Source organism: Hipposideros armiger, unplaced genomic scaffold (genome assembly GCF_001890085.2).
Source record: "Hipposideros armiger isolate ML-2016 unplaced genomic scaffold, ASM189008v1 scaffold_735, whole genome shotgun sequence".
In the NCBI taxonomy this organism is placed as follows: Eukaryota; Metazoa; Chordata; class Mammalia; order Chiroptera; family Hipposideridae; genus Hipposideros; species Hipposideros armiger.
Window position 1 is genome coordinate 360,553 of NW_017732085.1, and position 13,641 is coordinate 374,193.

General features: G+C 45.2%; 1 protein-coding gene across 1 annotated transcript in view; it reads left to right on the forward strand.

Annotated features, from left to right (window-relative positions):
• The window catches only part of IMPA2 (inositol monophosphatase 2), a 51,331-nt gene that overhangs the window by 17,509 nt on the left and 20,181 nt on the right, over window positions 1-13,641 (forward strand). The window contains exons 2-5 of the mRNA XM_019627533.1: window positions 453-586; window positions 7,749-7,853; window positions 10,154-10,199; window positions 12,191-12,299. Of these exons, the coding sequence (XP_019483078.1) occupies window positions 453-586; window positions 7,749-7,853; window positions 10,154-10,199; window positions 12,191-12,299 (394 nt within the window). The remainder of the gene's footprint in view (window positions 1-452; window positions 587-7,748; window positions 7,854-10,153; window positions 10,200-12,190; window positions 12,300-13,641) is intronic.

Sequence of the window (13,641 nt, forward strand, 5' to 3'; positions counted from 1 at the left end):
AAGGTTGCGGGTTCCGTCCCTGCATGGACCACTATGAGCTGTGCCCTTCTTAAAAGAGTCAACTATGCCATTGTAGCATGAAAGCACTGTGTAACCAATGACCATGGCTGTTCCCTAATAAAGTTTGAAAAAAAAACAACTACGGTATGTTTTTCTTCAAAGAAAAATTGTTTTACAGGTAGTACAAAGTAACTTCAAGTAAGTCTGTCATTATTGTGAAAAGAATAGTGGGTAATTAAAGCTCACTAGAAACCCAAACAGAAAGTCTTGCGTGTCATATTAAGCCCTGAAGGCCTGTCAGTGATGGCAGAAGTAAGTGGTCCTCATACCAACACCCGCTGCCTCTCCCCACCGCTCCCCGAATTCAGAGTTGGCCCCACAGGAGGAGAGACTTTATTTGTCTGGTGAAAGAGGATGCTTGTCAGTTTACCGTCCTGGACTTTTTATTTCAGATCATCAGAAAAGCCCTTTCTGAGGAAAAGCGTGTCTCAACAAAAACATCAGCTGCAGATCTTGTCACAGAAACGGATCACCTTGTGGAAGATTTAATTATTTCTGAGCTGCAGAAGAAGTTTCCTTCGCACAGGTAGGTGTATTTCTCAGGAAAAACACCCCATAAACACGATGCCACATTCATAAAGAAGGCCAGGGTCTAACTCTGGAGGCCGTGCCATTGGTTGATGGGGACAGACCTCAAGCAGGAAACCTCACTGTCTACCCCCTGATATTTTGATTGCATGGTAAACAAACAAACATGTCTTCATTCTTTTTACAACCCTCATGTCAATATTACCTTAAAAGACTGAAAAGCTTCACTTTCCACAACATACGCTCAGGGGAAGAGACCTGCCCGCCCCCTCTGCTAAGCCAATTAGCATATTTCTGGAAGCACCTGGAGCAGTAATGTTCCCTGGAAGCCTGTGTTTTGCTTGGTGGTGTCATGCAGATTTTCCAAGAAGGCTGTCAGCTATGTGGGCCCAGGTCCACTGCCTGCTGCTGTACCTCTGCTGCTATTCAGTGATGCACTCTTCCCTCGCCAGGCCAAAGCATGCGACAGGAATGGCTGCAGTCCTCCCCTAGATCTTTATTAGGGCCCTACCCTCTTCTCTAGAGCAGAAGTTCTTAACCTTTCTGGGGCCACCATGTGGAGAATCCAATGCAAGTTATAAATATTTTCCTCAGAAAAACTCAAATATTTACACAGCATTTTGCATCTAGTTCCGAGGAAGTCACAGACCCCAGAGGAAGACTCTCCTTGAGTTCTGGGGGGACTCCTCAGGCCCCTCCTTCATCCCTGGAGTTCTGCAGAACAGAGTTTGAAAAACCACTGCTTTGGGTGCGAGGGGTCTCTTTCCTTTCTTACGGAGAATCGCTAAAACTGAAATACCAGGTGTTGGATTTCTGGATACTTATGCAGCAGATTCTATATACTTATGCAGCAGAAATATGGAAGACCACTTCCCTCAGCATTCATCTAGCACAGGGTAGGCACCATAGACATTTCCCCCTGTGAATGATTAATTGAAGGAAAGGACAAACTTACCTCCCTTTTTTTCCTATTGCTTCCTTCTAACTGGTTAGGTTATCTCAGGGTCACCAACTCTCTCTTCAGAATTCTCTCTGCCATTGAGTCAGATTTGTTTTGTTGACAACCTTTGTGTTTGAGTGTCTGTTATTTCATATTTTCTTATTCAGTATGAAGTCAGGATTCCTCACATCTGTTTTAATTTTTATAAATTCTAAAATGCTTATAATTTTTTAACTTTTGAAAATCTAAATGGCAATGTCAAAAGTATTATATAGTTTGGTTTTGGTCTTTGAGAGGAAAAAAGCTACAGCAACCAGCCAGCTGTTTCTGGTTAAGGAACTATTTCAGTTCTGGAGGTTTCGGTGGGATTGGTCCAGGTGGCTATGACAGAAATGAGGACTGAGTCAGCTGTGTGGGGTCCTGGCAAAGACCTTGAGGTCACTGCAGACTAGGCATTATGGTGTCACCAGGGCTCTGACGGGTTTTCAATCAGATTATAGTACTGTTGACAAACTGAATTCTGAAGTTATAGGCCCTATTATATGTGTTGACAGCAGTTGCTAGTGGTGTGGATCCACTATTGTGTCAGTATGGGGTGTGGGTTCCATTTTTACAAGGTAAATTCAAATATTCATTGTTGCATATCACAAGATAAACATCTCTATCAGATCGGTGAATGTGGCTTCCCCCACCTCCACCCGGCAACCTCAGGGGACCATCAGGCTCCAAAGCCCCTTTGGAAAACCATCTACCCAGAGCAGTGGACCTCACCTAGTGTGTGTGTCATCAGGCTTACCTGGGAGCATCTCCAACTCAATAATGCCAGACCTCCATTTCTCAAAAAGCCCTGGGAGACACAGATGCACACATCTGACCAGGAATCAGTGATTTAGAGCAATGGTCCCCAAACTGTGGTCCACAAGCTCGTGCTGGCCAGGCATGAGGGCGGAGATATGGTCAGCCCCCTGGCTCTTCGCCACCACTTCCTTCTCGGCTCTGAGGGCAATGCTGGGACATGGACGAAGGGTGGATGTTGCTGCTCCTATTCTCTGCTCAGTTTGCCTAGAAAATTCAAATTACATGAAACCATTTTTTCAACATTATCTATGGTCAAGTTTGGGTTTTTTTTGGTCAATGACTAATATTTAAAAGAAAGCACCAGAATTTGGGGCATTTAACTATATTTTAGATCATAGAAAAATTGATAAATTTAAGATGAGAAAAAAATTGCATTCATATTGTAAAATAAAATAGCATATTGTAATTTTTCTGCATTCAGAGTATTTTCGTATATCCCTGAAACATGTTAGCAGAAGGTTACCTGTCATCCTTTCTTAGGAAGGACTTTCTTCATTCTGAGCTTATGTCCTTCCTCATTTTTAGTCTTTCATGAAAGAATATTAGATATAGGTTGCAACTGTTTCATTTTTAATAAAATAAGAAACCTGATGTAGGCTCCCTGGTTTATTATTTTGCTCATTCATGAAATCAAAAGTCTGGGTCCATGATCTGAAAGACAGGCATAGATTGAATCAAAGAATAGTAAGGTTTAAACTTGCTTCTGCCCCTAGCTTTGACAATCGCCCCACTTCCTCATAGTCTCAAACTCCTTACCTAGGAATGAGGGACCCAACCAAGGTCCACTCTGCAGTTCCTGCACTAATGCTGTCATATGGTGGCACTGACAGAAAGCAAACCAGCAGAATTTCACATTTCACAGTCTCCATCCAAGCCTGCCTCTGTTGGATGCTTAAACCTGTTATCAGTTGATTTTGAGTTAGATCCAAGTTTCACAACTTTGAAAATATTCAGTAGCATCCCTGAACCATGTGTATGTATACCTGTCCTGTCACTTTTGTCTGGGCTGACAACAGGCGACGGAAGGATGACAGCAGCTTGAGCGGCTCGATGTCCACAGCAGCCTGCCCTGCCCTGCTCTGGGCCCTTTTGGATGGGACCTGTCCATTGTGATCCCTGTGCCCTGCAGTATGCCCAGCACAGTCCTGGACTTGAAAAAAATATGTTCCCAGCCCTGCCAACTAGAACGTGATTTTCTTCATGTTCCCACTGTGTTTTATGCTGGGTATCAATCATTCTGAGGCAGCAGAGCCACTGGAGTTCTAGGGGTGGGTAGGGCTGTAGCTTGAGAAGATGAGGCTGAGGAACATTAATTGGCTCCCTGGTGGCCTGAAGAGTGACCCTGATCTTGTCACAGAGTAAACAAACTAGCCAGGAAGAAAAGCCCCAGATGCACTTGGCTGTCAAAATTATAAGTTGCAACTATTAGAAAAAAAGGCAAATAGTTAAATGATGCAGCAGAACGTATCACTGTAATTTGTCACCAAATTTTGAACCTTACCCCAGTTGCTGTTTTCTTCTACATTAGGTAGAGTAATGAAGTGGCCCTTGAGCTCCCCCATTTTAGTCATGTGCATTGTTTTTTTAGTAGATGTTCCAATGCTCTCATTAACGTCTCACTTTTTTTTTTCTCACTTCTATTTGTCCAAGTTGATGTCCCCTTTCTGTGGAGAGCTGAAGAGTGTTCTCTCCCATTCTGTAGGTATTAGCTTCCTCACACAAAGACAATCAGGTTTAAATGAATAAAAACTCTACATCCCTCCCCACATACCAATGAGGTATTTTTGGTGCCTCAAGAGTGGACCCTGTTAGCCTCCAGGAGGCCCTGCCCCAGAGTGTCGCCCACAGACATGACGTAGGTAAGGAGGTGATAGATGTACTTTCCATCTCCTTTCACTTAGGCAACTGGGTAAAGAGAGAACTCTTGGGTGTGAATAACCAACTGCTGATAAAGTTCAGGGCTCAGTATGAGTGCTTTGAGTTACTCCCATCAGAAATGCTATGCAGAACAAAAGTTGTGTTAACAGCAGCATTATGGGTGCTGCTGCAAACAAACTGCTTGCTGAACCCCAAAGACTGTGTTCCACATGTTTTGCTAATTAACAAACAGACCGCTTGGCCCTGTGTTTCCGAAGACGTCCCGTCAGTGTGCGGAGTGGATGGCCTTTGCACTGCAGGCTGTGCTCTCTCATATGCATGTTAGATGTCAGTCCTGCAAGAGGCTCTCCCTTCCTCCTTTTAGGAGACCGCATAATTTCCCTTCTACTTTGATAATACCAGCTTCCCACTTAAAATCAGGTTTAATTATTAAGGGAAAACATTCCACATTCCTCCTCAGTTTTCCTGGGAACTGATCTTTACATGTGAGTCATTTCCATTCCCATCTTGACCTTAGTAATGTCTTCTCACTGCTTTATCAACCTTGTGCCCAAGTTAAGCTTTGCTCTTGGTCCTTAATATGTGTATTTTTAGGGTGCGGACCCTTTTCTGTAAGGATATAATTACAAGCCATTTCAGGGGAGAATCATGTAGCTACAGAAGAAGACATTGAAAACAGATTTAATTCCTTAAATCTCTGGCTGAGAAAACTAAGCACAGTTAATGCCACGTTTAATCATCAGCTAAGTGGAGCGGTTCTTCGTGCACATTACCTGTGTTTCTGCTGAGGTTAGGAATTTGGGCTTCACTGCCTGGCCGCACCCTGCTGGGTTTGGCTCCTCTGACTTCTCTATGTCTTTCACCATGCCATTTGTTTCATCTAGACTTGCCTGCCTGGATTATGTGATCCAAAGGACCCAATAGTCCATGGAGGGAAGTGATGGTAGGGAGGCAGTTCTCAGCAGGAGGAGGGGATGCAAAGCAGACAAAAGCAAGGAACCAGATTTATATTCCATGTGGTTGCACTCTAGATCTTAAGCTTCTGGGGGCAGATGGTGCTCACCCAAGCTTTCCTGCACAGCCGTCATTTTTCAGGGTGTGAATGTCTCAGATGTCTCAGTTAGTGCTCCCCAACCTCAATGCTTTGCCTGCTCCTGTTTCTTTGTGGGACCACAGTGAGGAGAAGGTGGTGATGCCAATGAAAATGATGTATGTACACTCATCATACATACTGATGCGTGTCCAGGTAATTTATATGATGGAGGGGGCTAAATTACTGTGTGTGCATATAGAGCATGAATTTCATAATCTGTGAAATGGAAATAATGATTCCAGAGTTGTCAGGACCAGATGAGATGAGATACAGTGCATGCAGAAGCACTGTCATTGACTGAAAAGTGACATCAGGATGCAGGGCACTTGTTCGTATTTCACAGTGTTACAGACAGGACACTAACCCACAGAACTTCCTGCAAAGACAGCAATGTTCTGTCAGCACTGTCCACTTTGATAGCCTCTAGCCTCATGTGACTAGTGAGCATTTGAAATGTGAGATGAAGGAACTGACTTTTTAATTTTTTAAAATTTTATTTAAATTATTTAAATTTAAACAGCCACAGATAGCTAGTGGCTACTGTATTGGACAGAGCAGTTACAGAGGTTTCCACTTCGGTCTTTTCATTTATGGTACGATGTTGATCTCATCTGCAACTTCATTGATGTGAAATCTTAGGACACATGGTTCCTCTGGGGAAAGTGGTTTCCAGGAGCACCTTGAGGCTGAGGGGAAGCAGCCTTCCCAGTGCTCTGACCTCTTAGCCTTTGACATCGGGGCTGAGCAGCTGCCTGATGACCACAACTGACCAGCAAATGCCAGCAATAGGTCATGAAGCATTTCTCGTTTTTCACTTCTATTTCCTTCTTAGTAAAAATGTATTGCCTTCAGGTCTCCTTTTTCTGTAATACAGACATGAACATGACATGAAAAGTTAATGGAAAACCTCTCAGCAGGGCCTTGTATTCACACATAAAACAAATATTTGCTCAGTACCTGCCACAGACCAGTTCCTGGTGACAAAGCAGTGCTGGAGCAGAGGCCCCACCCTTGGGGAACCTGGCTCTGTGACAATTAGGGACATGTACCAAGCACTTGTGTACAAAGCACTGTCCTATCTGCTTTAGATAGAATATGTTCTTTACTACCAGGAGCAGCTCCAGAAGATATAAGCAGAGACCAGCTTTGCAGGGATACCAGCTTGTAGGGGGCGGCTGTGATGCACACACCGATACCTGAATGAATTTCATCATGCTGTGTCAAGCCTGTGTGCACGGTTGGAAGAAGGAGGACAAGAGGGAAGAACTGAGGATGCCTTCCCTAGTTTTTGGCCTGAGCAACTGAGTCCTTGGCAGTGCCATTTTGCTGAAATAGACATGAATAATGACAACCATGAGCTCCCTTTTGTGCGGGTTAATTTTGAGGTGTTGGTTGTATCGTTTAGGTTCCTAATGGGAAATAGATGGCCCGCTCCGTTCCAGGAGGACTTGGACTACAGAGGACTAATTACAAAGGAGGGGTCCAGGGACAGGGGCCCACTACAGCTGATACAGGGTGGTGCCCGGGCCTGAGGCTGGGAGCATACAGGCCATTCTCCAGTGGAGGCTGCCAGGGATTGGGGAAAGGAGGCACCAGAGCCTGAAGGAGAAGGGAGAAGTAGAGGCTTTCACTGGTGGGTGGGGGTCATTGAAAGGTAGGGAGCCGGCAACTATCCTAACCTCACTCTCCTCCCATTCTCACCTTTCCCTCAGGTTCCCCAGGGGGCACAAGTGCCCTGTGGGACAGCCCACCATAGGCTCCTGGGCTAGAGGCTAGAGTGGAGAGGGCCTCTGTGAATTATCAGCGCCCATTGAGCCTGAGCCTTTATGGCAGGGACAGGTGGGCATGCATCAGTTGTCACCTTTTCTGCAGTTTAGGAGAGGCCAAGCTGAGTACAGACCTGGGAGGTGTCAGCTGTAGGTGACATTTAATGCCTCAGGTCCAGTGAGGCTGTCTGCTCCAGGCCACAGTACTACTAGCGGGAGAACCCGAGCTTGGACCCTGCCCTGTGGCCAGTGTTGCTCATGCTCTTCCCTCTTATATGTCCTTGACCTTCTCACCTCCAGAGTAAAGTTAAAACAGTTCAGTATTACTTTTATAAGATCTGCCTCCCAGGGTTCCTCATTCCTGTATTTCTTGTATTGCCTGGCCAGCTCACACTCCCTGATGCTTTTCCAAAATTCCATTAGGGTGTCACTTTGGGTTTTCTAAATTCTGCTGAGTAAGTAGAATAGCAGACAGATGGGAACAAAAATGGTCTATTACAGACTCTTCCTGTAATGAAATCTCTTTACTGTGTCTGCTTTGTCTTTGAGAGACCAGAAACAGTTTGAAGTGCTTTGTCTTGAGTTCTTGGTGCATTTTCTCAGGCTGCGCTCCTGCCCACCACAGGTTCATTGCGGAAGAGGCTGCAGCTGCCGGGGCCAAGTGCGTGCTCACCTTAAGTCCCACCTGGATCGTCGACCCCATTGATGGCACTTGCAACTTTGTGCACAGGTGAGCATAAGTATGGGTTACTCCATTCTAGTGCCAAACTGTCCTCTAAGATCTTGTCTTTTCTGAAACAACGTTTTTGGAAGCTAATAGGTTTACAATTTCATAAAAATATGATCAAGTCTTGATCTTTTTTAAATGTTTTCCATTTGTGAGACTCTCAGAGCATGTAAGAAATCTTCATTTGTTTAAAAACCATTGTGTTTATTATTTTTAAGATGTTGAGTTGAATTAAGAAGGACCCCTGGAAAAGCAAACAGGGTTAGAAAGCAGGTGTGTGCAGCCCAGCAGCTGCTGGAACATGAGGCGTAGATGGGCATATGAGGGGTGACGTTCCAGAGCCATCGTCAGAGGTGGCTCATGTCATGTAAACCTCATGTCACCATGAGAGATGGGATGAGGAACCCACTAGAAGCTGGCTAGTCCTAATCTGATTGGGCTAATGACAGCCAAAGAGCAGTAGGTTGTAGGGAGGTCAGAGGTGCCATTAGTGGAAGGGAAGTGATCTGCAGAGTCCAGGGAGGTGAGGGGGACCTGGCCCCAGAAGCTGACCAATGGGGCTGTAGGAGCTGTACCCACTTGTCCAGGACTGAGGGCACTGAATATGACGTGGTTCCCAGAGGGTGGTTCTCCAATAGAAACATGCATAGAGTGCCCAGATGGCTGGTTGACACAAGTTCCTGGCCCATCCCCAGGTCCCCATTCAGTAGGTTGGGTAGCCCGTGGATCTGCATTCTTAGACCACACTTTGAGAGCCCCTGCCATAGATGATGAGGAAATGCTTCGTTTCCTTACTTAAAGTAAGAAAGTGCGAGCACAGCCAGTTGACAGGGTCCTTGCTCCTGGTGCTATCCTCTTATGTGTTACCTCAGACAGTATGTTTATATGTAAGTATGTAAAGTAATTCTGATACAGCATATTAGTCATCAGTCTTTTCTAAATGTGGGTTATCTTAAGAATTCAGTCAGTCATGCCCACACAAGTGATCCTTTCTGAGGCAATCGCATAGTGCCATCTGGTGACAACAACAGCGTCACCAGACTATAAGCTTGACACTCCTCTAGGGAGTTCATGTGGAATCACAGGTCTCCCCTCTTAGGTGTCTTTGCTGAGTGGAGCACCTGTTACTTCTGTCTTGCTCACCATTCCAGTGTGCTGGTAATACGGACAGGGCAGGCTGAGCCCCATGGTGTGGAGAAGGCTACCTGTGCACCTGAGGGCTTTTCATGGGCACCAGTGGACCCAGGGCCAAGGGGAATGTGAGGCCAGAGAGAAAACTTGGAGAAGAGCATCAGTTGGAGAACGAACTGTGGTGCTGACCCTTATAGTTCCACAACATTGTCAAGGCCACAGCTGTAGCAATTCTCATGACCTACAGACATCCGGAAGCCTTTAGCCACTCTAGGTCAGATAAGACCTGTTGGCCCTTATGTCCAACAATGTTGGGACTAAAGCCAAGTGGGAGAAAACTCTTCTGAGAGTCGGAACTAAAACCTAGGCTGGCGCACAGTGCATTTACTCAGTGAGCCAGCCATCAGGGACAACAGTGCCACACGGCCACCACCTTGGCAGTCAGGGCTCAGATCCATGTGTGACTGGTTTTGTGGTTTTCCTGTAAGTTAGCAGTATCCAGCCTTTTCTTTTCCTACTAGTTGTTAAACTCTGATGCTTTTCCCATAAAGGAGAGATTATTTTGAAGACACAGAGCAGGAACAACAAAAATCACAAAATAAAAACGCAGGCAAACTGCAGTGTCATAGCCAGCCTTTGACCGCTGTGGCCCATGCACGCTGTTGGCAGCTTGGGTGCTCACGCAGGAGACGAGGCAAGGAGAGATGGTATTACCCAGACCCAGCCTCTGAGTGGACGCTGTGGCCTGGGGCCTGCAATGTCGCCTCCCAGAGGCCCCTCCTCACCCTACCTGGGATATGGGTCTGGCCTTTCTGGAGGGCTCAGCTGTCCGTTTAGGTCTCTGAGAACCAGAAAGCTGATTATTACAATCCTCAACCGGGTACTTGGTCATTGTTGAATTACATCAATCTTATAAGCCTTTTAGAATACTGCTTGCTTTCAAGGTCAGCTATCTTACAACATGGTGAGCTAAGCCTGTTTGTCTTGGAAGCAGTTAGTCTAATTGTGGGAAGTAACTTTTTAAAAAAACAAACTCAGCCACACTGTAGAAAGGTCCTTCTGTGCCTTGAGTGATGCTGCACAGCCACACAGAGGCTCCTAAGAGTTTGCATGTTGATTTGCATGAGGCCATTTATGTTTTAAAGTGTAAACCATTCCGGTTTCCTTTGCAGATTTCCAACCGTGGCAGTAAGCATTGGATTTGCTGTAAACCAAGAGGTATATGTTGGGTGGGGCCCCTGGGACATCGTCTCCAGGGCTCCAGTTCACGTTTCGTTTAGTCATCTTCCTTTTTAGTTTCAACCTCTGAACTTCTGTTTTTCTCTCCTTGTCATGTGTCTTAATCATGACTAGTAAATCCAAGTATGTGTTTTTCAAATCTGAGAAAGTAAACAAATGCAAACCAGTTTTAGGGTGTGTAGGCTTGGGGCTCCATGGCTGGCCCTGTTTCCTCCATGGTCTTATGTGATGCAACGGTGGAAGGGGAAGTTCTGAGGAAATTATCTAAATTAATCTCCATCTGACCCCTGGGGCGTGTGATCTAGTCATACACAAAAAGAGCTCCTATTTTTGGAGGACATTTTTAATCCCAGTATTCTATTCTTCATCTTCCTCTAGCTGTTAATGTGAGAATGTTGCTGTGGCAGATTCGTGTAGACCCTTGGAACTAAGCAACATCACAGGGCCTGCAACAAAGATGTGGGATCGAGGCTTAAGTTTTATTAGTCAATTTAAGCAACAACACTTGCAAAGCCTTAATTTCCTTGTAGTTACTACAGTTATGTTTAAATAGCACCGGGGGCTCAGTGTTTTTCCAAAGCAGCCCTCCTTTAGAACACCATTTTTTCATCTTAATCCTGTGTTAGCATAGATTCCCTAGCATGGAAACTGAGAGAAGTTTATACTCATGTAAAAGTACTTAAGTTAAAAATAAGCAAGAATTTTAATATTGAAATTTGGGTAAGGAGTTAATTACTCATTTCTCTGTTAAATGTTGTCATTAAACAGAGTAGGGGGTTGAGCAGTCACCTCAGAGGGTGGCCGTGTTAGTAACTGAGAGGTGGGGGGCAAAATGCTGCAGCCTATGATGGGTCTGGTGTGTGTGACTGCACACAGTTGGCCTGGGCTTGTAGCAGAGGGTCCCCGGTCATGGGGAGTGACCCACTTCTACTCACCATTTCCTCATGCCAGCAACGACCTCCAGGCCACCTGCTCGACCCAGGGGCACAGGCCACCCTCCACAGGCTCCCCGAGGCATAGGATTGACCTGGATTTGGGAAGTCCTTTACACCAGGGTAGTGGAGGCGGGAGGATGGTTAAGTATTGCTGGAAGGCTATAGGCCCTTGGTAAGTGCTGACTGAACGATCCTTCCCAGAAATAAATCCTATTCCTGTAGGTTGGGTAGTCCCTTCCACTGTGGTCGAGCTCAGCCCTGGCTGGCCGAGACTTTCCCGAGGCATTTGTCCTGGGTCTCCATTTTCCAGAGAGATGAATACTTGGCTAACCCCCAGACCGAACACACTTGCTGTTGTTAACCCTGAATAGTGAGAAGTCAGTAGAGGAAAGACACAAAATCATGTGTGTGTCAAGTAGCATTTTTTTTCACGCCCTTCTCTTCTTTTCACTGTCCCTTATTAGGAGGCTGTGATCCAAGGCCTCGTCCACTGATTTATGACAGTGTGGCTGCTGGTTAGCACTCGCCTGTTCAGGGATGAGCCCCTTTTGGTGAATCACATCTGTCTTCCTCAGGCTGTCCTTGGGTTCTGTGATCCTGTTGGCATTACAAATAAATGCATTCTTCATTCTTCACACATCAGCAATTTTGAGGGCTTCTTGTGGAGTTTGATTAGAGTCACAAGTGGCCTTTTTTCCCCCAGAAAAAAAAACCCTTTCTAAACTATTAAGCTTTTTTTAGTAACTTTCAGTTACTAATGCTTAATTATGATGTTAATTTTTTAATATAGTTTTATTAGTTTTCGTATATTTTTAAATAGTTATTTTAAAAAAGAAAGTTTGCTTTCATGTCCAGGTCTAGTTTTTGAATCTAGATGCTGATTTTTTAAATTCCCTTTTGAAAGGTATTTTCTATCACATCGTCACTGTATTAGTCAGAACATCTAGAACACTTTCACCTGTGAATTACTGTATTATTTTCTATGTCCAATAAGTGAACAGCATTTGTTTTCTGTCCTGCCTTCACCCCCCACAGCTTGAATTTGGAGTGATTTACCACTGCACAGAGGAGCGGCTATACACTGGCCGGAGAGGCCGGGGCGCCTTCTGCAATGGCCAGCGGCTCCAGGTCTCCGGGGAGACAGGTGGGGCTTCATGCGGCTTGTTTCAGTTCACTTCAGATTGAGCAATGTGAATGGAAAATGCCCAAAATCACCTTTTTGCGAGACGGTGGTGAAAATCTCCTGCTGAGAGTTCAATCTCTTTTTAGGGACACCATGTCCCTGATGAAATGGAAATTGAGCCAGTTCTGTATCTCAATATATTTGTGAATGTGGCCAGGAGCTTTAAATAGTCTCATTCTATTTTGCATGCACATCTTTCATCTTTAAAGCTAAAAGAAATCCAGTCACTAGATACGATTTGGTCTCTAGCAGTCCAAGGCCAAGGGCAGAGTCAGAAGCATGCTCTGGCCCTCAGAGCATCCAGGTAAATGTCAGTCTTCCTGATGTCACCTGGGTGATGTCGCCCCAGAGCAGCCTGTGGCTCCCTGGATGTGGATTAACTGCAGCTGGCTTCAGTTTCTGTGAAAAGTTGTGTACATAAGCCATGTTTTCAAACACCACAGATGTTCCATTGTAATTGTTATTCATAAACAGAACCTCAAAGGCATCCATCTCGTAGCTATTATAAAGGTACAACGACATCATTAATCTGCATATATAACTACATATCAACTGGTTTAGGTGTTCCACTGACTCTTTTTGGCCTTCTCTCACACTGATTAAACTGGTTATATTTTATTGCTCTGCGGGACAAATACTGTAGGGGACAGAAAATTGCAAGGCAGAAATAAAGAGCCCAATAAGAGCAGGTTGATTAGGAGAAGACTTATATCTGGGTCTGAAAAGGTAGAAAACACAGTTCCTGCTAACTTCTCATTTGCATGTTTCTGCAGCAGGACATCATGAGGTGTCTGTCCCGTGTCGTGTCCCCCCCCCCCATTATTTCATTTAACCACCATGGCTTCAGTCTGCGGTGTCATCACTTCCCCTCTGAGCTCCCGCTGCCTTCCTTACTACCTCCCCTCTCTACCTATTTCCAGCCTCTTTTTAAAAAATTTCTTTTCTAGTGCCCTCTTTCCATTGTCTCTATTTATTCTGCCTTTTCTTCCTCCCTCGGGTGATACCTGTGTACCTAGATGACCTCAGAGGCAAATGAGAGGACTAACATGTGCCTTGCCCTCTAGCTGCTTCGCATCTAGTAAGGACAACAGGCTCTCCGGCTGTGATCTGGTGAGAACAGGGTCATCCTGGAGCCCTGCATTAATTGTTAATTTCTTATATTTGAGTTTCTATGACACCAAAGATGTTGATCTAGGTACAGCAGGAGATACTTGCTACGGCACAGACTTCTCCTTGCAATGCTGTGACCCTGGTTTGCTAGGGAGGTGACCTTCTGTTGGTGAAGGACAGGTCGGGGCAGAAC